This window comes from Mobula hypostoma, chromosome 20 (assembly GCF_963921235.1).
Source record: "Mobula hypostoma chromosome 20, sMobHyp1.1, whole genome shotgun sequence".
NCBI lineage: Eukaryota > Metazoa > Chordata > Chondrichthyes > Myliobatiformes > Myliobatidae > Mobula > Mobula hypostoma.
Window position 1 is genome coordinate 19,645,068 of NC_086116.1, and position 24,136 is coordinate 19,669,203.

The 24,136-nt window shown below is 43.6% G+C and overlaps 1 protein-coding gene and 1 long non-coding RNA gene across 3 annotated transcripts in view; one reads left to right on the forward strand and one right to left on the reverse strand.

The window, feature by feature from the left end:
• Positions 1–87: 87 nt before the first annotated feature.
• On the reverse strand, positions 88–12,191 carry LOC134359365 (uncharacterized). The gene is made up of 3 exons (XR_010021093.1): positions 12,089–12,191; positions 11,763–11,828; positions 88–570 (listed from the first exon to the last, which is right to left on the reverse strand). It is a non-coding gene; the product is annotated as an uncharacterized LOC134359365 (long non-coding RNA).
• LOC134359364 (regulator of DNA class I crossover intermediates 1-like) overlaps positions 12,103–24,136 on the forward strand; it is a 72,296-nt gene continuing 60,262 nt past the window's right edge. The window contains exon 1 of one of the 2 annotated variants that reach the window (XM_063072501.1): positions 12,103–12,306. In XM_063072501.1, coding sequence (XP_062928571.1) covers positions 12,227–12,306 — 80 coding nt within the window. In that variant the 5' untranslated portion in view covers positions 12,103–12,226. The remainder of the gene's footprint in view (positions 12,307–24,136) is intronic. The other variant, XM_063072500.1, reaches the window with a different exon arrangement.

Genomic DNA, 24,136 nt, shown 5'->3' on the forward strand with positions numbered 1-24,136 from the left:
AGGAAATCTGCAGATGCTGGAAATGTTGAGTTTTAACCCTCCCTAGAGAAAATATGTAGCTGTGGATACATTAATTCTTTAGTCCAGGTAAATTTTTATTCATCAGTGATCTCAAAGATATCATGGAGAATTCAACAGTAGCAACATATTGAAGTCAACTCTCACTTGTAGAAATATACATTACTTGCACTTATACAACATTATGTAAGTTATTATCTTTAGCTTCCAAGCCTTAATAACACTTAAGTTCTTTTGCTTGCATTTTCCTAGTTCAGATAATGATTCCATTAGCTTCTTAATAAATTGCAGGATTGTTAACATTATTCTTGATGTATGTACAGAGAGAAACTTTTGTTCCAGCCTTTCTATTTTTTATTGTCCTGTTTTCTCTTCCTTTTGCAGTGATCATTGGGAAATGGGCAGCACCTTCATGACAGGTGGATTATGTAGAATATAGCAGGTTCTGACAAAGCAAAAGCTCCTTCTAAGATGTACTCAGTCTTTCATACGCACTTGCATCACCAGATCCTCTGCTCAAGCACTTCAAATGTGGCATCAATAAAGTAATTTCTGCAAATAACCATAAAAGAAGCTTAGGAGGACACAATGGCACCTAATAGCAACTCCTTTGCTTGCATCTCCAGAAACAACTCTATTTTCATCTTTAATAGCTCTATTTTTCCCTTTCAGGGTTGTTTTGGAGACCCTGACCTGGAGTTACACACTGACTTCAGTTTATTGCGGGAATGGGACCCGCTGTAGGGGTTTCATGACTGGCAGTTATTCAATATGCCAAGGGCGCGGCCTAAGAGCTTAGCTCACTTTAGGAGGGCCGAAATTGGGGGTGCTAGTGCGCATGCGTATGGATTAGACGTGTTTGGTCAGTGCTCCTCTCCGAGGCCTCGATAAAATTACTATTATACCGTGTTTTATTCATTCATAGGCCAACAGTGTATGCCTAAACTAAGTGTCTGGAAAAGTTTGACAATGCCAAAGGCAAACAAAGCCAAGACCACTGACTGCCAAACTACTGAAGTTAGTGTTAACAACGGGTCTGTAAAGAACTTCCCCACGTCTGAGATACCGCCAGATAAAACTTACGTCATGCGCAAGGAATTAGGTCAGGAGATTACTGAGTCAGTTCTGCGCGGCATGAACGACTGCTTTGATGTTTTTGAGACCAAGTTTCAGATGCTTGTGGCCTCACAGGCTGATATACAAGCCTGTGTGGCTAATCAAAAACTAACCACTAGCGACCTTGAAGCATGCGTGCAAGAGCTTGAAGCCAAATATTCAGAGCTAATGACACAAAATAGCCAGCTTGAAGCTAAAGTGCATGACTTAGAGGCTTGTTCCTGGAGACATAATATTAAGATTGTAGGGATGCAAGAGCACGAGGAGGATGGTAAACCTACCGAATTTGTTTCCCAACTGATTCCCAAGTTGCTTGGGGAAGAGCATTTCCCGTACCTGGTTAAAGTCGATCATGCGCATCACTCTCTCCAGCCAAAGTTGGCTGCCGGCACTAAACCGTGCACCATCTTGGCACGTATCCATCACTTTCAAGTGAAAGAGCTGATCCTGCTCTGCAGCGGACTACAACCCATGGAGTACAAGGGAAATAAGGTCTTGATCTTCCCGGATTATACTAATGAGGTGATGACAAAACGTCACGCCTATCGTGATGTACTGCAAACTCTGCATGATGGAGGAGTCAAGCGCACTCTGCGGTATCCGGCTAGGCTCAATATTTATCAAGAAGATGGAAGAGCACCTAAAGTATACAACGACCTGTTAGAAGCAGCACAATTCTTTTTAAGGAATAATGCATGCAAAAGGGAGTAGATATATTAACACTGTTTATTCAGCTTATATTTGTGCCGGTTTCTATGTTGGGATAAGGGGAGGGACCTGCTTGTTATACGTAGTCTTGCAATGCTGTATGCCACACTGGGATTTAATTGCAGAGAATGTTCTAAATATTTTTGTTATTATAAGGGTTAAACTTTAGTTGGTATCATGATTGTTCAGCTTCAGGTGCGGGCATTAGATAACTCTCCCCAGCCCTAATACAATTTGTTTAGCGGTATTATATAATTTGTGTTGTAAATTTTCTTGGAGGGGGGGTTTGTGATAATTGATAAATATGAGTTACCTGCCCAGCAGCTCCTTTTGGGATGGAAATGGGGAACTATGTGTCTAGTTTAGGGAGACACGAAGGGGGGTGGGCTAGGGTGTGTGTTGTCCTTGTTTATGGCTCAGACATGTTTTTTTTGTGTATGTTATGTTCTTATGAGGCTGCCAGTTATTTTGCATTGTTTACTATTTTTGGGCTCAACTCTAATAATCTCTTTTTTATTCTCATATGCAGAGGCCTTGTGGTAGAACGCAGCTGGGGTGGGCGGGGGGTAAAGCTATTACAATAGTCTCGTGGAATGTTAAGGGCCTTGGTCATGTTGTAAAGAGGGATAAAAGTTTTCAGACATCTCAAATCTCTATCTGCGGATGTGATTTTTTCTACAGGAAACCCATATCAAAGTAACTGAGCAATGCAGATTGAGATCTAGCTAGATATTGCAGATTTACCAGTCACCATTTACTTCTCTTGCCCATGGTGTGGCTATCCTCTTTAGAAAAAATATTCCATTTCAACTCACTTCCATGACCACAGATCCTCTCGGCAGGTTTATTACTATCTCTGGCACCATTAATTCGTTTCCACTAATCTTCCTTAATATTTATGGTCCAAACACAGATGAGCCAAATTTTTTTAGGTAAGTTTTTGATTTACTTCCGGATGCCAGTAATTCAAATATAATAATCGGCGGTGACTTGAATTGCTACCTAGATCCATATTTAGATAGATTGTCCTCCCACCCGCCCTCAAATATTGTGTCAGTGCAGGCCCTAAATAATTTGATGAGATCTAGAAATTTAGTAGATATTTGGCGAGTTCAACATCCCACTGACAAGGACTTTTCTTATTATTCTCATGTTCACAAATCTTACGGTAGAATAGACTATTTTTTTGGTTGACTCTCATTTAATATCTCGTGTTACCAATACAAAATATCATAATAGATTCATTTCTGACCACAGCCCCTTGACAATGTCCCTAAATCTCTGCCTTTCCAAACGAATCTATTCCTGGAGATTTAACCCCTCCCTACTCACCGATAAGAAATTTATAGAATATATCATCACCAGATTAAAAGATTTTATAGAAATTAACAATAACGGTGAGGTGTCAGATTCTACACTCTGGGAGATAGTAAAAGTTGTAATTAGTGGGTATATAATTTCATATGAATCCGCTGCTAAGAGGGAGAGGGAAGGGCGATTATTAGAGATTGAGAATGCTCTCCCAACCCTCGAAGCAACATACTAGGCTTCGAAATCCTCTGAAGATTATAATAAAATAATGAAGCTTAAATATGAGTACAATTGTATCTTGGGGAGTCAAATAAATAACCTCCTCTTAAAATTAAGACAAAAGCATTTCGAAATGGGGGACAAGCCTGAGGTCCTCCTGGCGTGGCAGCTCAGGGGCGCCCAAGCCCTGAGGTCAATTCATTGCATTAGATCGAGGGCGGGTACCCTGTTAACTAACCCCAAGGAGATAAATGACTGTTTTAAAGAATTTTACAGTGAACTCTACACTTCTAAATGCAATGCCACTCAATCTGATTTGAATGACTTCTTTGATTCTTTTTTAATGCCAAAATTTAGTGACACTGCTAGGGAGGACTTAGATTCTGACTTCACATTGGAAGAAATAACTTCTGCCATTAAGTCATTTCCATCCGGCAAGGCTGCTAGGCCTGATGGATTTGGCTGTGAATTTTAAAAGAAATTCTGTGATATCCTTGCCCCACTTCTCCTTAGAATGATATCTTGCTCTAAGAGAGATAAAGCCCTGCCTAGAACATTGTACGAGGCTAACATTACCTTCATTCTAAAGAAAGGTAAAGAGGAAACAGACCTGGCCAGCTATAGGCCCATTACACTTCAGAATTTTGATAGAAAGGTAATCACTAAAATGCTGGCTAACCGACTAAATAAGCATTTGTCATCTATCATTTTTCCTGATCAGACAGGATTTGTCCCGGGTAGGTTCTCTTTTGCCAATGTCAGATGCCTCCTTAGTACTATATATGCTGATCATGGGAAAACTAGTGGGGCAGCGATTTTATCCCCTGATGCACAGAAGGCTTTTGACCAGATTGAGGGGCCTTACATGTTTGAGTCACTGTACAAGTCATTTGTATCTTGGGTAAAACTGATATACACCAGCCCAATGTGTTCTATTATAACTAATGGTGACAATTCAACTCTGTTTCCCCAACACCGTTCAGTCCAGCAGAGATGCCCTCTCTCGCCGGCCCTTTTTGCTGTTGCGGTAGAGCCCCTTGCCCTAAAAATAAGAAGTCACCCAAATATTCTGGGTTTGAAAGTGGGAGGTATTGAAACACTTATTAGTTTATATGCTGACGATGTGATACTCTACTTACAAAACTCAGAAAAGTCCTCTTCTCTAGATTCAATCACCTCTTTTGGCAGACTATTGGGATACTCAATCAATTGGACAAAAAGTGACTTTGTGCCCCTCTCCAATGACTACACGCAGGGTTTTTTGGAAGTGTCCCGTTCAAAGTAGTTAAAGATCACTTTACTTATCTTGGCTTGAAGGAGGGCTGGGATTACCTGTATTTAGACACTAAATTGGGCCGTCAATGCTAGGGCTTTAATGTTTTGGCAACGGGGGCTCCGGATAACCTAGCCCCTGGGGCTCCCTTGTGGCTATGTATGGAGTCTAACTCTGTTCTCAACTCCTCCTTGCCAGCCATGCTGTTCTCTAAGTTAGAGAAGCCTGGGACTTCAAAAAGTTTGAGTTTTGTTTTGAAAAATTCCGTCAGAATTCTAAATCAGATTAGGAGCGTTCTGAATTTACCGGAGACCTCTGTATAAACACCAATCTGTTTCAATCACTCCTTTCTACCCTCATGGTCAGATAAAACCTACCATGCTTGGAGGGAGAAGGATCTAGTTTCTATTGAAGACCTGTACATAGAGGGACGGTTTGCAACATTTAGTTTGCTGAAAGAGAAATTTGAGCTGCCTCATTCGCACTTTTTTCATTATTTACAAATTAGACACTACGTTCAATCTAAGATTTGTAATTTTGAAATCCTTCCAGAGAAACATATGTTTTTTGATATTTTAACGAACCCTCCTGACTCCAGGCATCTCGTTTCTAAGTTTGTACGTTTGTTTGATAATTGCACTGTAGCATCTACTGTGAATATTAGAGATGCCTGGACAGAGGAGTTGGGCATTGAATTATCTGAAGCTGCCTGGGATAAGTGTTTGTCTATGATACAAGCTTGTTTGTTAACAGCAGGCACCAACTGATCCAGTTTAAAGTTGTCCACCATCTACTCTAAACTTAGATTGCACAGGATTTATCCTTCTGTCTCACCAATATGTAATAGATGCCGAGGAACAGAAGCTATGTTGTCACACACCTTTTGTTTTTGCCCATTACTGACTGGATTTAGGTCCAAAATATTTGACTGATACTCAAAATATTTGACTGATACTCAAAGGCCTATAAAAGATCCTTCCCCTTGGAACACACATAAAAGTTGCTGGTGAACGCAGCAGGCCAGGAAGCATCTCTAGGAAGAGGTGCAGTCGATGTTTCAGGCCAAGACCCTTCGTCAGGACTAACTGAAGGAAGAGTGAGTAAGGGATTTGAAAGTTGGAGGGGAGGGGGAGATCCAAAATGATAGGAGAAGACAGGAGGGGGAGGGATGGAGCCAAGAGCTGGACAGGCGATAGGCAAAAGGGATACGAGAGGATCATGGGACAGGAGGTCCGGGAAGAAAGACATGCGGGGGGGGGGGGACCCAGAGGATGGGCAAGGGGTATATTCAGAGGGACAGAGGGAGAAAAAGGAGAGTGAGAGAAAGAATGTGTGTATAAAAATAAGTAACAGATGGGGTACGAGGGGGAGGTGGGGCATTAGCGGAAGTTAGAGAAGTCGATGTTCATGCCATCAGGTTGGAGGCTACCCAGACGGAATACAAGGTGTTGTTCCTCCAACCTGAGTGTGGCTTCATCTTTACAGTAGAGGAGGCCGTGGATAGACATGTCAGAATGGGAATGGGATGTGGAATTAAAATGTGTGGCCACTGGGAGATCCTGCTTGCTCTGGCGGACAGAGCATAGCTGTTCAGCAAAGCGGTCTCCCAGTCTGCGTCGGGTCTTGCCAATATATAAAAGGCCACATTGGGAGCACCGGACGCAGTATATCTTCCCCTTGGAAGGTGGTCTCACTATATTTGGCTGTTTGCAATCTACTACTTGTTTCCCTGCAACCATACAACAGTCTCTAATGCTGGGGATGATTGTTGCCAAAAGACTTGTCTTGAGGGAATGGAAATCACCTTCTCCCCTTTCCTTTCGGAGATGGATGGCTGATATGATCTCAGTCATACAGATGGAGAAACTTGGGTTCTTGAAAACCAATTCAAGTAAAAAGTTTTCGGCTATCTGGGACTCATTTCTTGCTTACCTGGACGAGGCTGGGGGCGGATGAGCAATTTCCCCCCAGCTGATTTCTCACGGCCCTCATTTGAGATTTAAAGTTTAGTATTTTTGAGCACTTTGTACAATAGGCATCCCTCAAATGTTATGTCCCTTTGTTTTTGCTTATTTCATTTTTATACATGTCTGAGCTGGTATGTTCTTGTTGATTTCATTGTTTTTTTTGGAAAATTTTGAAAATAAAGTATTAAAAAAAAGGAGGGCCGCGATCTTGCGGCTCTGGAGACGGGCGAATCAAGGGTCGGTGTCCCAGCAGATCGGTGTGTTGTGGGAGACCTTTGGGCACAAAGCTCGGAAAAAGCAACACCACGGACTTGTAACACCATAAACCAGCAAGTTGTTTGTTATGTCTCCCCTCTTGCTGTGAAACGGAGATACCTCTTTCTCCCTTATTAGGAGAGAGACAGCCTGTAATATGTCGAATACTGGGTGATCGAATAGTCTTTGGGGTACTACAAGTCTGTCTTTGCTGCAAGCTGGAGTGCTTGGTGGTGGATACCGATGGTTTATTTTGCTGGTGGGGAGAGGGACCATTGCTGGCTGCCGCTTACGTGCAGGAGGGAGGGAGCTGGGGGGGACTTGGGGTTCTAACGTTTAATTGTCATTCATTCCTTGGGGTACTCCTGTTTTCGTGGATAGTTGTGAAGAAAAAGCATTTCAGGATCTATATTGTATATATTTCTCTGACATTAAATGTACCTTTGAAACCTTTGAGAATGGAGAAGGTCAGGAGAGCAGAGTGCAGTCAGCTTTCGCTTTGATCCAGGTATGATTAAATGTCGAGCAGCAAAATCAGGCTACAATGAAGTTAGTTTATGCAATCTTACTGGACATCTTTTCAGAGAACAAATGTGATTAAAGTAATGGTGATATCCATGGAGGAATTAAAGTAAATCGGGTGTTAAGAGTTCATATCTATCAATACGATACCAATAAAATTGCATATCAATTTGCTTGAATTGGGATAAGAGAAAGATCATGAAGAATAGCAGGCTGTAGAAAAATTAAATGCTTCAGTGGAGGCACTAGGTGCTATCTTTACCGATATTCCTGGCAATTCACTTGTAAACTAGTTGAGCATCCAATCAACTTCTGGGATAAGAGCTTGTAAGTCTTAGGACCTACAGTGGATATACTGAGTTCTTACTCTATTTTTGCCGTGAAAATATATTCTAAAATGTTACTAATATAAATTCTCTCAGGTAGTCAAAATACAAATAAGCGAAAAGAATATTGATCAAACTGCATCTCAAATGTATCATTTCTGCACTACCTTATCACACAGTCACTCTGTATGAGAACTGATGCAGGTAGCATTGAGAGGAATTTTAGTTGTCACATATTGACTTTACTAATAATCCTCACGTTGAAGATCAATTTATTGTGCCACACAGAACGTATTAGAATAGCAATGGACAATGAAAGGTACAATATTTCAAATCTGTAAATTGGCAGATACAAGCATGATGACAGGGCAACTTTCTCATAGCAGCTCTGAATTGGCTTTCATAATTTTGTGTAATGCTAAGACAATTGTGAGATCAAACCAGGAGAACCCTGAGCAAATTTCCTACCCATAATTTATTGAAAGATAAACATAGAATCTGAGTAATCACTCAAACACGAAGAAATCTGCAGATGCTGGAATTTCAAGCAACACACATAAAAGTTGCTGGTGAACGCAGCAGGCCAGGCAGCATCTCTAGGAAGAGGTACAGTCGACATTTCCGGCTGAGACCCTTCGTCAGGACTAACTGAAAGAAGAGCTAGTAAGAGATTTGAAAGTGGGAGGGGGAGGGGGAGGGGGAGATCCAAAATGATAGGAGAAGGCAGGAGGGGGAGGGATGGAGCCAAGAGCTGGACAGGTGATAGGCAAAAGGGATATGAGAGGATCATGGGACAGGAGGCCCAGGGAGAAAGAAAAGGGGGAGGGGGGGAAACCAGAGGATGGGCAAGGGGTATAGTGAGAGGGAGAGAGAGAGAAAAAGGAGAGAGAGAGAAAAAAAAGTGTGTATATAAATAAATAATGGATGGGGTACGAGGGGGAGGTGGGGCCTTAGCGGAAGTTTGATAAGTCAATGTTCATGCCATCAGGTTGGAGGCTACCCAGACGGAATATAAGGTGTTGTTCCTCCAATCTGAGTGTGGCTTCATCTTTACAGTAGAGGAGGCCGTGGATAGACATATCAGAACGGGAATGGGACGTGGAATTAAAATGTGTGGCCACTGGAAGAACCTGCTTTCTCTGGCGGACAGAGCGTAGGTGTTCAGTGAAACGATCTCCCAGTCTACGTTGGGTCTCGCCAATATATAGAAAGCCACATCGGGAGCACCGGACGCAGTATATCACCCCAGCCGACTCACAGGTGAATTGTCACCTCACCTGGAAGGACTGTCTGGGACCTTGAATGGTAGCGAGGGAGGAAGTGTAAGGGCATGTGTAGCACTTGTTCCGCTTACAAGGATAAGTGCCAGGAGGGAGATCGGTGGGACGAATGGACAAGGGAGTCGCGTAGGGAGCGATCCCTGCTGATAGCAGAGAAAGGCGGGGAGGGAAAGATGTGCTTAGTGGTGGGATCCCACTGGAGGTGGCGGAAGTTACGGAGAATTATCTGTTGGAGCCGGAGGCTGGTGGGGTGGTAGGTGAGGACAAGTGGAACCCTATTCCTAGTGGGGTGGCGGGAGGATGGAGTGAGAGCAGATGTGCGTGAAATGGGGGAGATGCATTTGAGAGCAGAGTTGATGGTGGAGGAAGGGAAGCCCCTTTCTTTAAAAAAGAAGGACATCTCCTTCATCCTGGAATGAAAAGCCTCATCCTGAGAGCAGATGCGGTGGAGATGGAGGAATTGCGAGAAGGGGATGGCATTTTTGTAAGAAACAGGGTGAGAAGAGGAATAGTCCAGATAGCTGTGAGAGTCAGTAGGTTTATAGTAGACATCAGTAAATAAGCTGTCTCCAGAGATAGAGACAGAAAGATCTAGAAAGGGGAGGGACGTGTCGGAAATGGACCAGGTAAACTTGAGGGCAGGGTGAAAGTTGGAGGCAAAGTTAATGAAGTCAACGAGCTCAGCTTGTATGCAGGAAGCAGCGCCAATGCAGTCATCGATGTGGCAAAGGAAAGGTGTGGGACAGATACCAGAATAGGTTTGGAACATAGATTGTTCCACAAAGCCAACAAAAAGGCAGGCATAGCTAGGACCCACACAGGTGCCCATGGCTACACCTTTAGTTTGGAGGAAGTGGGAGGAGCCAAAGGAGAAATTATTAAGAGTAAGGCCTAATTCCGCTAGATGGAGCAGAATGGTGGTAGAGGGGAACTGGAATCCAAAAAGAAGTGGAGAGCTTTGAGACCTTCCTAATGGGGGATGGAAGTATATAGGGACTGGGCATCCATGGTGAAAATAAAGCGGTGGGGGCCAGGGAACTTAAAATCATCGAAAAGTTTCAGAACGTGAGAAGTGTCATGAACATAGGTAGGAAGGGATTGAACAAGGGGGGATAAAACAGTGTTGAGGTATGCAGAAATGAGTTCGGTGGGGCAGGAGCAAGCTGAGACAATAGGTCTACCAGGACAGGCAGGTTTGTGGATCTTGGGAAGGAGGTAGAAACGGGAAGTGCGGGGTGTGGGAACGATAAGGTTGGTAGCAGTGGATGAGGGATCCCCTGAGCGGATAAAGTCAGTGATGGTGTGGGAGACAATGGCCTGGTGCTCCTTAGTGGGGTCACGATCGAGGGGTAAATAAGAGGAGGTATCTGCGAGTTGTTGCTGTGCCTCAGCAGGGTAGAGGTCAGTACGCCAGACTACAACAGCACCCACCTTATCGGCCTGTTTTATAGTAAGGTTAGGATTAGTGCGGAGGGAGTGGAGAGCAGAGCGTTCGGAAGGAGTGAGGTTGGAATGGGAACAAGGTGCGGTGAAGTCGAGATGGTTGATGTCCCGTCGGCAGTTAGCAATAAAGAAATCCAGAGCAGGCAAAAGACCAGAGGTACCTCGACTGTACCTCTTCCTAGAGATGCTGCCTGGCCTGCTGCATTCACCAGCAACTTTTGTGTGTGTTATCTGAGTAATCACTTGTTCAGACTTAATAGTAGCTCATTACACACCAATTGCACCACTTTCAAGCAATATGCTCAAAAATTTATGATTACAGAAAACGAGCTTCATTGAAAAGTATTTTTATTTTCATAATGATTAGCTAGTAGAGGAACAAGATTGCATACTAAGATCAGCAGTGTCATTGGTAGCAGAGCAATGTTGGATGCAGGAAGGTATCCATGGATGCTACGTTTTTGGTGACTTTCAGACTGGCATTTACAGCAGATAAAGTTCATACCATTATTATCCTGGGCTATGCATTTGTGCATGAATAACTCTACATTCCTAGATTTGCCTTAGACTAAAACTATGCAAGAACCTTTTTGGCAGAAATGAGGGTGGTGATGAATCTGAGTAACTTTTAACTCAGTAATATTGATAGAAGCTACAGATGCCAATGGCACGAAAATAGGTGGGACACATTGCAGTGAGAATATTTTAACTCTTTAATAGGTTATATGAGTGGGCAAAAATTGGTAGCTTAATGTGGGACAATGTGAACTTACACACTTGACAGGATTCATTGACAGGAATCTAAAGGCTGTTTAAAATTTAAATGGAAGAAGATTGCAGATGAGAATCTGTGTGTGCTTAAGTAAAAATAGCAAGAAGGGGCAAAAGGTGTTAGAAAAGGGTTACAAGTTGATTAGAGTTTAGAAATATGGAAAGAGTTGTTACAATGTTTGCACAGGGAAATGATGATGCCAGAGTTGGTATATTGTGCAGTTTTGGTCTCCTTATTTAAGAAACTATATACTGTTATTACAGTCAGTACAAAAGAAAAAAATCACTGGGCTAAATCCAGGGATGAAAAGGTTGTCCCGTCACAAGCAGCTGAAGAAACTAGATCTTTATTCTTTAGAAGTTTAAAATGAGATACAATCAAATATTATAAGCCTTAGGGAGCTGACTCTGCAGATATTAAAATGTTTCCACTGGTGGGAGAATACCAACAAGAGGGCAGTTACTAATATCACCAAAATTGTTTAACTTTAAAAAGTGGCATGATAAATTAAAATGCATTCGAGGAAACTGAATTCACAATTATCCATTTCACCTAAAACGTTCCCTCTTCAGGAGAATTGAGTTCGCCGTCATATCGAGTTTTCCCTTTGCGACAGAACTGTGGAAAGAAAGATTTCGGGTCAGTTAAAAATTGCAGAGCAAAGGTGCAAATGGTATTTATAAATGTTAAATGGAGCGTGAGAGAATTAAAGGAAAGAAGAAAGAAAGGAGGCTTGGAACAGTAGAGGGTGAGGGAAGGAAGTGGGGCCGTTGCAAGGTGTTGGTGGTCAGGTGGAGACCGGAGGGACGGATGTCAAGGCAGTGGGTGGATGTTGGGGAAGGGAATACGATTGATTCAGATTAAATTTCACTTGTTACCGCTTAATGGTGGGTGGGGTAATATTTTCTCCCCAAACCGCTGGACCGAGATCTTTGCCGCTAATCTGAAGAGCCCTTTCGCGCTACGTCCACCGGGCTCCGGTGAAAGACCGGCGTGAATTGCGTGGAGATCTCGCGATGCCCGAAGGGTCTCGAGCGCCGCGGCGGGAACGGAGACGGAAAGGTGGAGGAGCCATGAACTGGGTGGGAGGTGTGCGGTGAGTTGTCGACGCACCGTTGACCATAGGCTGTGGTGATGCCTTCATTTTGGGTTGGAGTGAAGAACCACGTTCCGAGTTGGTGGGCTTGGGGAAATGGAAGTTACTGGCAGCGAAGTGGAATGAAGCTGAGGGGGAAGGATAGGTGATGCAGGAACCATATTCACGTCTCCTTGAAATTCAACTGTCATTTGCTAGCACATTTTTAAGAGCTGCTGGGAGTTGCTTTTTATTTACTTTTCTTGAATGCTTAACCAGCTTTTACTGTCCGTCCGTACTGTAACTGCTCTTGAGCTATTTAAAAAAAAACCATTGTCCTACTTAAAGGCCGGTCTAAGGAAATGGATTGTTCTGACCTAATAGCAAAGAATCAGTGGTGATATACTTCGAGGACTTGTAGGAATTAGGCGATGTTCCCATGCGCTTGTGCTTCTTGATAGTAAAGGTCATGACAGGGAGGTGCTGTGAGTAGTTGAAGGTCAGAAACTGCAGTACATTTTGTAGATGGTACGGACAATTACCATGGCACACAGGTGGTGGAATGAATTCTTGTCTGCTACGGTAGGTAGGGTGCAATCAGGTTGGGCATTCTTGTCCTGAATTGCTTCAGGTGGCTTTAATGTTGACGAAACTTCCGTTTTTCTGTCAGATTAGAAGTCGGTATCCTGATGAGATTATTTTTTGAGACAATGGAAAGTTGCTGGAAGGAAATCAGAAATCACTTCAGTCATCCTCCTGCTCTTCACATAGGCATAAAATGCCTTTTTGGTTTTCCTTAATCATGCTCACCAAGCCCTTCTCATGTCCCCTTCTAACTCTCAAAAAATTCCATTTGTAAACTACGTTGCAGCTTGAGCCCTGTCTGAGCCTTGCTTTCTATATCTTAACTATGCTTTGTTTTTCCTCTTGACTAAATAATCCACATCTTTTATCAATTGTGGTTCATTTACCTTACTATTCTTTCCATGTCTCAAAAGTGAAATACATAGCTGTCCCTCAATTAAATACTTTCCCATACTATCTGGCCCTATCCTTGTGAATGGCTATGCTAAAGGTTAGGGAGCTGTGGACACCATTGTTTGCTCACTGAGTGATCTGTTCCTTGACAAGCTTCATTACATGGCACTAGTATGGCCTTTCCTCCAGTCTACCTGTCCAAGTACTGTGTCAGGATTAATTCATGATTACACCTAACAAATTTTGCCTCATCTTTTTGCACTGAGGAGGTGCTAGTCATTATTAGGGAAGTTGAAGGCATCCATGATAACAATCTGGTTATTTTTGTACCATCCCAAAATCTGCCTACTCTCCATTCTCACCATCTCTGTTGCTATTGGGCAACCTATAGAATAGTCTCAATCGATTGTTTGCTCCCTTCCTGTTTCTGACTTCCTCCCACCCTGACTCAGCAGACGATCTCTCCTCAACATCTTTCTTCGCTGCAGTTGTGATACTATCCCTAATTAGGAATGCTATTGCCTCTTCCCCCCCCCAATCTTTTACCTCCACCCCGATCCCTTTTGAAACATCTAAACTCCAGAACATCAAGCAGACAATTCTGCCCTCAAGAGAGCCAAGTTTTGGTAATGGCCACAACATCTTAATTCCATGCACTGTTCCATTTTTCTAAGTTTGTCACTCTTGTCCTTAATACTTCTTGTATTGAAGTAAATACATTTCAACTTATCAAGCTGAATGTATTTATGTCTCACCACTGTCCCTCTTTCCTCAGTCTCTCTCCACATTGCCTCTACCTTTACACCAATTGACTATCATTTGACCCATTATTCAGGTTCCCATACCCTGCAAATCCAGTTTAAATCCTCCCCAACAGGAGGGTTGCTCAAGCAAACTTACTCACAAGGATATTGGCTCCCTTTAGCTTTGGTCTAACCTGTTCCTTTTGTACAGGTCATACATTCCACAGATGCCAATGATCCATAAATCTGAAAACTACTTTCACCAACTTCAGCCATGCATTCGTCTGCCATGTCGTCCTACTTTTATCCTCACTGGCACATGGCACAGGCAGCAATCCAGAGATTGCTACCCTTGAGGTCCTTCTTTAGTTTCCTTCCTAACTCCCTACATTCACTCATGAGGACTTCTTCCCTTTTGCTAGCTATGTTGCTGTATCATGTCATCTGGCTACTCATCTTCCCCCTTAAGAAACTGTGGGCCCTATATGAGACATTTCTGATCCTAACACCAGGGAGGGAACGTTGCATCCGGGAGTCTCAGTTACATCCACAGAATCTCCTGTATGTTCCCCAAACTGATAACTCCCTTATCACTACCATTCACTTCTGCCCCTTCCCTTTGGAGCCACAGAGCCAGACAGTGCCAGAGACCTGGCTGCTGCAGCTTTCCCCTAATAGGTTATCCTGCTCAAAAGTATCCAAAGCAGATTAATTGTTATGAGGGGGACAGCCACAGGGGGACTCTGCAGTATATGCCTATTCCCTTTCCCTGTCTAGACATAAACCAGCAACCTACCTCCTGCAACTTACTGCCTCCCTGTAACTCTTGTTTATCATGTCCTCAGTCTCCCGAATGATTCATGGATCATCCATCTTCAGGTTTAATTCCCTTACATGATCAGCAAGGAGCTGCAGCCAGAAGCACTTCTCAGAGATGTAGTCATCAGGGACAGTGGAGGGCTTCCTGACTTCCCACATCCCACAAGAGGAGCACACCACTGCTCTGACTGCCATTCCCACAGCTCTGACTACATTACCAGTCAGCTCGGATTGGCAACGAAATCTCCACAATCTCCATCAACCACAGGTGCACCACAAGGCTGTGTGTTTAGCCCCCTGCTCTACTCGCTTTATACTTGTGACTGTGTGACTAAGCACTGCTCCAATGCCATATTTAAGTTTGCTGATGACACCACTGTAGTAGGCCAAGTCAAAGGTGGTGATGAATCACTGTATAGGAGGGAGATGGAAAATCTGGCTGGATGGTGTCAGAACAATAGCCTCTTACTTAATGTCAGCAAGACCAAGAAACTGATTTTTGGCTTCAGGAAAAGAAAACCAGAAATTCGTGAGCCAATCCTTATCACAGGATCAGAGGTGGAAAGGGTCAGCAACTTTAAGTTCCTTGGTGTTATTATTGCAGAGGACTTGTCCTAGACTCAGCAGGTAAGTGCAGTTACGACAGCGCCTCTACTTGCTCAGGAGTTTGGTCCAACGAGCCACACCGCCCAGCATCTCACTTATTTAACCCTAGCCTAATCACTGGACAATTTACAATGGCCAATTTAACCTTCTAACTGTGGGAGAAAACTGGAGAACCCAGTGAAAACCCATGCATTCACTGGGAGGACATACAAACTTCTTAATGAGAAAGCTGTGTGTTTCATCTCCTACTCTACTTGCGTTACACTTATGACCGTGTTATTAAACACAGCTCAAAAGTTTCAATGCCATAGTCAAGTTTGCTGACAACGCCACTGTCAGAAGCTGAATCAAAGGTGCTGATGAATCTGCATTTAGGATGGAGATTGAAAATGTGGCTCAACTGAGTGGTGCTACAGCAATTCATTGTCAGCAAGACCAAAGAGCTGATTACTGACTTCAGGAGGAGGAACCCAGAGACCTCACTGGGGGATCAGGTGTGGAGAGGGTCAGCAACTTTAAATTCCTTGGTGTTAGCATTTCAAAGCACATGTCCTGGGTCCTGCACAAAAGTACAATGATGAAGAAAGCACGGAAACGCCACCTCTTCCTTTTACGTTTGCAAAGAGTTGGCATGATATGTAAAACTGTGACAAACTTCTATAGATGTGTGCTGGAGAGTATTACCATTGGCTGTATTGCTGGCTAGCGTGGAAATGCCAATGCCCTTAAACAAAAAACTCTGCAAAAAGTAGTAGAAATGGCCCAGTTCTTCATGGGTAAAACCTACCCCACCTTTGAGCACATCTGCATGAAGCATTGTCACAAGAAAGCATAATCTATCTTCAGTGAACCCCACTACCCTGGTCATGCTTCCTTTTCGCTGCTGCCATCGGAAAGGTGGTACAGGAGGCCAAGACTCACGACCAGGTCAGGAACGGTATTACCCCTCAATCATCAAACTCTTGAACCAAACTTTACTCAACTTCATTTGCCCCATCACTGGACTGATCCCACAACCAAAGGACTCTTCTTTTCATGTTCAATAGTTCAATAATTCCATTTAATATCAGAAAATACAAACAATATAAAACCTGAAATTGTTGTTCTTTGCAGACATCTACAAAAGCAGAAGAGTGCCCCAAAGAATGAGTGACAGTAAAAACGTTAGAACCCCAGTTAGTACGCCAAAGCCCCCCAACTCCCCCCACCCCCATGCACAAACAATAGGAAAGCAATGACCCTTCTCTCCCCCTCCATTTATTTCAGCAAAAAAAATCAGTATCCTCCACACACCAAGCAAGCAATAGCAAAGGGAGACCATGATCTGTAGCAGAACAAAAGCTAATCGATTACCTGACAATTCAACATACCACAGACTTACTTTCTCTCTCCCTAATAAAAAGACAGAGAGGTGTCACACAGTGAGAGGGGAGACCAGCAAAAACAAATAACTTGCCGATTTAGAATATTTATTTTTCCCTTTCTTTGTATTTGCTCCATTTGTTGTCTTTTGCACACAGGTTGTCACCTGGTGGTGCAGTATTTCATTGATTTATTTTGTATGCCTGCAAGAAAATAATCTCAGGGTTGTATATGGTGACATATATGTACTTTGATCATAAATTTACTCTGAGCTTTTGAACTTTGAACTCTTAACAGTGCAATAAGAAAGTGAAAATGAGCTTACCAGAGCCTTAGCTTAGCTCTGCCTCTTCATGTCAGAACCTCAGCTCCTCACTCCAACACTCACCCACTCCCACCATGACCACTCTGTTTAATGATAACTATTTTTATTTGCTATTCCCAATGAACTAATTAACCGTTTTCACCTAACAATTTGCAGATATGCCTCTCTTAAGCACCTTCTTGATGAAACTGCACAAAAGGTCCCACAACTCATCTCTCCCATTTCCAAATTCTGATCACGTGTATTTCATCCTTATATTTATTAGGACTGCTTTATATTTATAATCCAGCAAGTTAGACAGCATCTATGGAGAGAAATCTTGGCCCAAAATGGCAACTGTTGTTTTCTTCCATCGATGCTGCCTGAACTACTGACTTCGTCCAGCATTTCCAACATTTGCAGAATCTTTTGTCTGATCATTGTAAATCATCTTTGCATTTGGGCCCAGTGCTGCTTTGTCTTTCCACAAAGACTCAACCACATCTGCACCAAGTTTCAGGTATCTTCCCAGTCTTTGAATTCTGCACCTTTAGAAATTCATCTCCAAAGAAGCAGCACTTTTTGACACAAGCAGCTTGAGTAGTCAAAATGATTACATAACAATTGTGTAAGTAGTCCTGAAAACTCAATGTTAGGGCTTGTGTAAAAAGAGCTACCTATCAATCAGGACCGCAATCAAGATTTAAAAGCAGTTTCTTTGAGCTGAGGAGTGACCAATCACAAGAAGGATTCATTAGAAAGGGCCAATAAAAATAATACAAGTGCAAGTGGAGCGCCCATTCTTTTGAGTGTGCCAGTGTTTAGAGTGGCTTCGGTTCGTCAGGCTTAGGCGAGATCAGGCACAGGCGAGGTAAAGTATCCAGTAAGTTGCTTTCTTTCAGTTCTTAATTGTTCATCTGTGTGGGCATAGTAGTGTACTGAGAATGGCTCCAGAGGCAAAGTTTTCTACTCTCTAGGATGTGGGAAGTCTGGGAGGCGTTCAGTCTCCCGGATAACCACATCTGCACCGGGTGGACTGAGCCACAGCTCCAGAGAGAATGTATTAAGGAACTGGAGATGCAGCTCAATGACCTTCAACTCAAACAGGAGAATGATAGGAGCTACAGGGAAGTAGTCACCCCTAGGCTGCAGGAGACAGGTAACTGGTTGACTGTCAGGAGAAGGAGGGGAAATGCACAGCCAATGCAGAGTTCATCTGTGGCCATTCCCCTCAATAATAAATATACTAGTTTGGATACTATTGAGGAGGACAACCTGCGGGGGAACCATAATGACCAGGTCTCTGGCTGTGGTTCAGAAAAGCAGAGAGGTGAAGAGGAGTGCAGTGTTGACAGGAGATTCCATAATCAGAGGAACAGAGACAATACTCTGTGGGCGCAATAGACACCTGGATGGTCTGTTGCCTCCCTGATGCCAGGATCAGGGATATCTTGGATTGGATCCATGGCATTCTCAAGGGTGAGGGTGAGCTGCGAGAAGTCTTTGTACATATTGGCATGGATGATATGGGTACACAAGGTGAGAAGGTCCTGAAGAGTGATTTTTTGGAGCTAGTTAGAAAGCTGAAAAATAGGACCACCAGAGTAGTAATCTCTGGATTGCTGTCTGTTCCACGTACCAGTGAGGGTAAGAATTGGATGATTTGGCAGGTCAATGTGTGGCTGAGGAACTGGTGCAGGGGGCAGGGGTTCAGATTTATGGTTTATTGGGATCTCTTCTGAGGAAGGTATGACCTGTACGAAAGGGACGGGTTACACCTGAACCTGAGGGGGTTCAATATCCTTATGGGCAGGTTGGCTAGTGTTGTTCAGAAGAGCTTAAACTGATTTGACAGGGGGATGGGAACTGGCATGATTGTGCTGGGGCAATGTGTACTGAAACTCCCAGCAAGAAGAGGCTGTTGAAAGGGCAAAATTGCAGTCAACAGGCAGATAAAATCAAAAAGGGTAAATACAAGACTGAAGGTGTTACATTCAACTGCATGTAGGATGCAGAATAAGTTAGATGAACTTGTAGCACAGTTACAGATTGGCATGTATGATGTAGGCATCACTGAATCATGGCTGAAAGAATTGAATTGACTTTATTTCTTGCATCCTTCACATACATGAGTAAAAATCTTAGGAACATAGAAAATCTCCAGCATAATACAGGCCCTTCAGCCCACAAAGTTGTGCCGAACATGTCCCTTCCTTAGAAATGACTAGTCTTACCCATAGCCCTCTATTTTTCAAAGCTCCATGCACCTATCCAAAAGTCTCTTAAAAGACCCCATCGTATCCGCCACCACCACTGTTGCCGGCAGCCCATTCTACGCACTCACCACTCTCTGTGTAAAAAAAACTTACCCCCGACATCTCCTCTGTACCTACTCCCAAGCACCTTAAACCTGTGTCCTCCTGTGGCAACCATATCATCCCTGGGAAAAAGTCTCTGACTATCCACACGATCAATGCCTCTCATCATCTTATACACCTCTGCCAAGTTCACTCAACCTATTCTCATAAGGCATGCTCCCCAATCCAGGCAACATCCTTGTAAATCTCCTCTGCACCCTTTCTATGGTTTCCACATCCTTCCTGTAGTGAGGCAACCAGAACTGAGCACAGTACTCCAAGTGGGATCTGACCAGGGTCCTATATAGCTGCAACATTACCTCTCAGTTCTTAAATTCAATTCCACGATTGATGAAGGCGAATACACTGTATGCCTTCTTAACCACAGAGTCAACTTGCGCAGCTGCTTTGAGTGTCCTATGGACTCGAACCCCAAGATCCCTCTGATCCTCCACACTGCCAAGAGTCTTACCATTAATACTATATTCTGTCATCATATTTAACCTACCAAAATGAACCACTTCACACTTTTCTGGGTTGAATTCCATCTGCCACTTCTCAGCCCAGTTTTGCATCCTATTAATGTTTCGCTGTAACCTCTGACAGCCCTCCACACCATCCACAACATCTCCAACCTTTGTGTCATCAGCAAACTTACTAACCCATCCCTCCACTTCCTCATCCAGGTCATTTATAAAAATCACGAAGAGTAGGGGTCCCAGAACAGATCCCTGAGGCACACCACTGGTCACCGACCTCCATGCAGAATATGACCCATCTACAACCACTCTTTGCCTTCTGTGGGCAAGCCAGTTTTGGGTCCACAAAGAAATTCCTTAGTTTCTCAATAAGCCTTGTATGGGGTACCTTATCAAATGCTTTGCTGAAATCCATATACACTACTGCTCTTTCTTCATCAATGTGTTCAGTCACATTCTCAAAAAATTCATTCAGACTTGTAAGGCATGACCTGCCCTTGACAAAGCTATGCTGACTCTTAGGATCTTCCCCATGAACTTACCAACCACTGAAGTACAACTCACTGGTCTATAATTTCCTGGGCTATCTGCACTCCCTTTCTTGAATAAAGGAACAACATCTGCAATCCTCCGATCCTCTGGAACCTCTCCCATCCCCATTGATGATGCAAAGATCATTGCCAGAGGCTCAGCAGTCTCCTCCCTTGCCTCCCACAGTAGCCTGGGGTACATCTCATCTGGTCCCGGCGACTATCCCAGCTTGATGCTTTCCAAAAGCTCCAACACATCCTCTTTCTTAATATCTATATGCTCAAGCTTTTAAGTCCACTGCAAGTCATCACTACAATCACCAAGATCCTTTTCCGTAGTGAATACTGAAGTAAAGTATTCATTGAGTACCTCTGCTATTTCCTCCGGTTCCATACACACTTTCCCACTGTCACACTTGATAGGTTCCATTCTTTCACGTCTTATCCTCTTGTTCTTCACATACTAGATTGCCTTGGGGTTTTCCTTAATCCTGCCTGCCCAAGGCCTTCTCATGGCCCCTTCTGGCTCTCCTAATTTCCTTCTTAAGCTCCTTCCTGTTAGCCTTGTAATCTTCTAGATCTCTAACATTACCTAGCTCTCTGAACCTTTTGTAAGTTTTTCTTCTTGACTAGGTTTATCACAGCCTTTGTACACCATGGTTCCTGTACCCTACCATAACTTCCCTGTCTCATTGGAACGTACCTGTGCAGAACTCCACACAAATAACCCTTGAACATTTGCCACATTTCTTCCATACTTTTCCATGAGAACATCTGTTCCCAATTTAAGCATCCAATTTCCTGCCTGATAGCCTCATAATTCCCCTTACTCCAATTAAACACTTTCCTAACTTGTCTGTTCGTATCTCTCTCCAATGCTATTGTAAAGGAGATAGAATTATGATCACTATCTCCAAAATGCTGTCCCACTGAGAGATCTGACACCTGACCAGGTTCATTTCCCAATACCAGATCAAGTACAGCCTCCCCTCTTGTAGGCTTATCTACATATTGTGTCAAGAAACCTTCCTGAACACACCTAACAAACTCCACCCCATCTAAACCCCTTGCTCTCGGGAGATGCCAGTGGATATTTGGGAAATTAAAATCTTCCATCATGACAGCTCTGTTATTACTACACCTTTCCTGGATCTGTTTCCCTATCTGCTCCTTGATATCCCTGTTACAATTGGGCAGCCTATGAAAAAACACCCAGTAAAGTTATTGACCCCTTCCTGTTCCTAACCTCTACCCGCAGAGACTCCGTAGACATCCATGACATCCACCTTTTCTGCAGCTGTGATACTATCTCTGATCAACAGTGCCATGCCCCCACCTCTTTTGCCTCCCTCCCTGTCCTTTCTGAAACATCGAAAACCCGGCACTTGAAGTAACCATTCTGTCCTTGAGCCATCTAAGTCTCTGTAATGGCCACCACATCATAGCTCCAAGTACTGATCCATGCTCTAAGCTCATTTGCTTTGTTCACAATACTCCTTGCGTTAAAATAGACACATCTCAAACCGTTGGTCTGAGCGCATCCCTTCTCTATCACCTGCCTATCCCCCCTCACACACGGTCTCCAAGCTTTCTCTATTTGTGAGCCAACCGCCTCTTCCCCAGTCTCTTCAATTTGGTTCCCACCCCCCAACAATTCTAGTTTAAACTCTTCCCAGTAGCCTTAGCAAACCTCCCCGCCAGGATATTGGCCCTCCGGGATTCAAGTGCAACCCTTCCTTTTTGTACAGGTCACACCTGCCCCAAAAGAGGTCCAAATGATCCAGAAATCTGAATCCCTGCCCCCTGCTCCATTCCCTCAGCCATGCATTTATACTCCACCTCATTCTATTCCTATGCTCACTGTCGCTTGGCAACACGTTCTTTATATTACATCTCCATGTTGCATATGCCATGTGCAATCATAGTAATTTATAATAAATAGAACAGTGAATGTAATACAGAGTACACTCAAATCAGCATGAGTTCTTCAGTCTGATGGCCTGGTGGAAGAAGCTGTCCTGGAGCCTCTTGGTCTTGCCTTTTATGCTGCGATACCACTTCCCGGATGGTATCAGCTGGAATAGATTGTGGTTGGGATGACTTGGGTCCCCAGTGATCCTTCAGGGCCCTTTTTATACATCTGTCCTGGTAAGTGTCCTGAATCATGGGAAGTTCACAACTACAGATGCAATGGGCTGTCCGCACCACTCTCTGCAGAGTCCTGTGATTAAGGGAGGTACAGTTCCTGTACCAGGCAGTGATGCAGCCAGTCAGGATGCTCTCAATTGTGCCCCTGTAGAAAGTTCTTAGGATTTGGGGGCCCATACCAAACTTCCTCAACTGTCTGAGGTGAAAGGTGCTGTTGTGCCTTTTTCACCACACAGCTGGTGTGTGTATAGACCACGTGATGTTGATCCCAAGGAACTTGAAGCCGTTTACCCTCTCAACCCCCGATCCATTGATGTCAATAGTGATTAGCCTGTCTTTATTTCTCCTGTAACGTGCAACCATCTCCTTTGCTTTTGCGACATTGAGGAAGAGGTTTTATTTTTGACACCACTGTGTCAGAGAGATGACTTCTTTCCGGTAGGCCACCTCGTTATTATTTGACATAAGGCCAATCAATGTAGTGTCGTTGGCAAATTTAACTAGTAGATTGAAGCTGTGGCTGGCGATACAGTCATGGGTATACAGGGAATAAAGGGAGGGACTCAGTACGCAGCCCTGAGGGGCTAAGATTATAGCTCCCTAATGTCCGAGGGTACACATTGTATCAAAAGGACAATCAGATAGGCAAAGGGGGAAGTGTGGCTTTGTTGCAAAGTTTGCAGATGATGCGGAGATAGATGGAGGGGCAGGTAGTTTTGACGAAGTAGTGAGGCTACAAAAGGACTTGGGAGAATGGGCAAAGAAATGGCAGATTGAATATAATGTCGGGAAGTGTATAATCATGCATGTTGGTGGAAGAAATGAAGGGGCAGACTATTTTCTAAATGGAAAGAAAATACAAAAAACTGAGCTGCAAAGGGACTTGGGAGTCCTTGTGCAGGATTCCTTGAAGGTTAATTTGCAGGTTGAATCTGTTGTGAAGAAGGCAAATGCAATGTTAGCATTCACTTCAAGAGGACGAGAATATGAAAGCAAGAATGTAATGTTGAGACTTTAGAAAGCACTGGTGAGGCCTCACTTGAAGTACTGTGAGCAGTTTTGGGTTGAATGGGTTGAATGGATTGTCATATGAAAAGTGTTCGATGGCTGTGGGCCTGTATTCACTAGACTTCAGAACAATGAGGTGTGACCTAATTGAAACCTATCGAATAGCAAAAGGCCTTCATACAGTGGATGAGGAGAGAGTGTTTTCTATGGTGAGAGAGTCCAATCAGAAAACACAGCCTCTGAATTGGGGGGGGGGGCATCCTTTTAGAATGGAGATGAGGAAGAATTTCTTTAGCCAGGGAGTGGTGAATCTGTGGAATTCATTGCCCTAAGCAGCTGTGAAGGCCAAGTCTTTATGTATATTTAAGGCAGAAGTTAATAGATTCTTGATTGGTCAGGGCATAAAGTGATACAGAAGAAGACAGGAGATTGGGGGTTAGAGGGAAAATGGACCATCATGAAGAAATGGCAGAGCAGACACTATGGATCAAGTGGTCTAATTCTGTTCCTATATCTT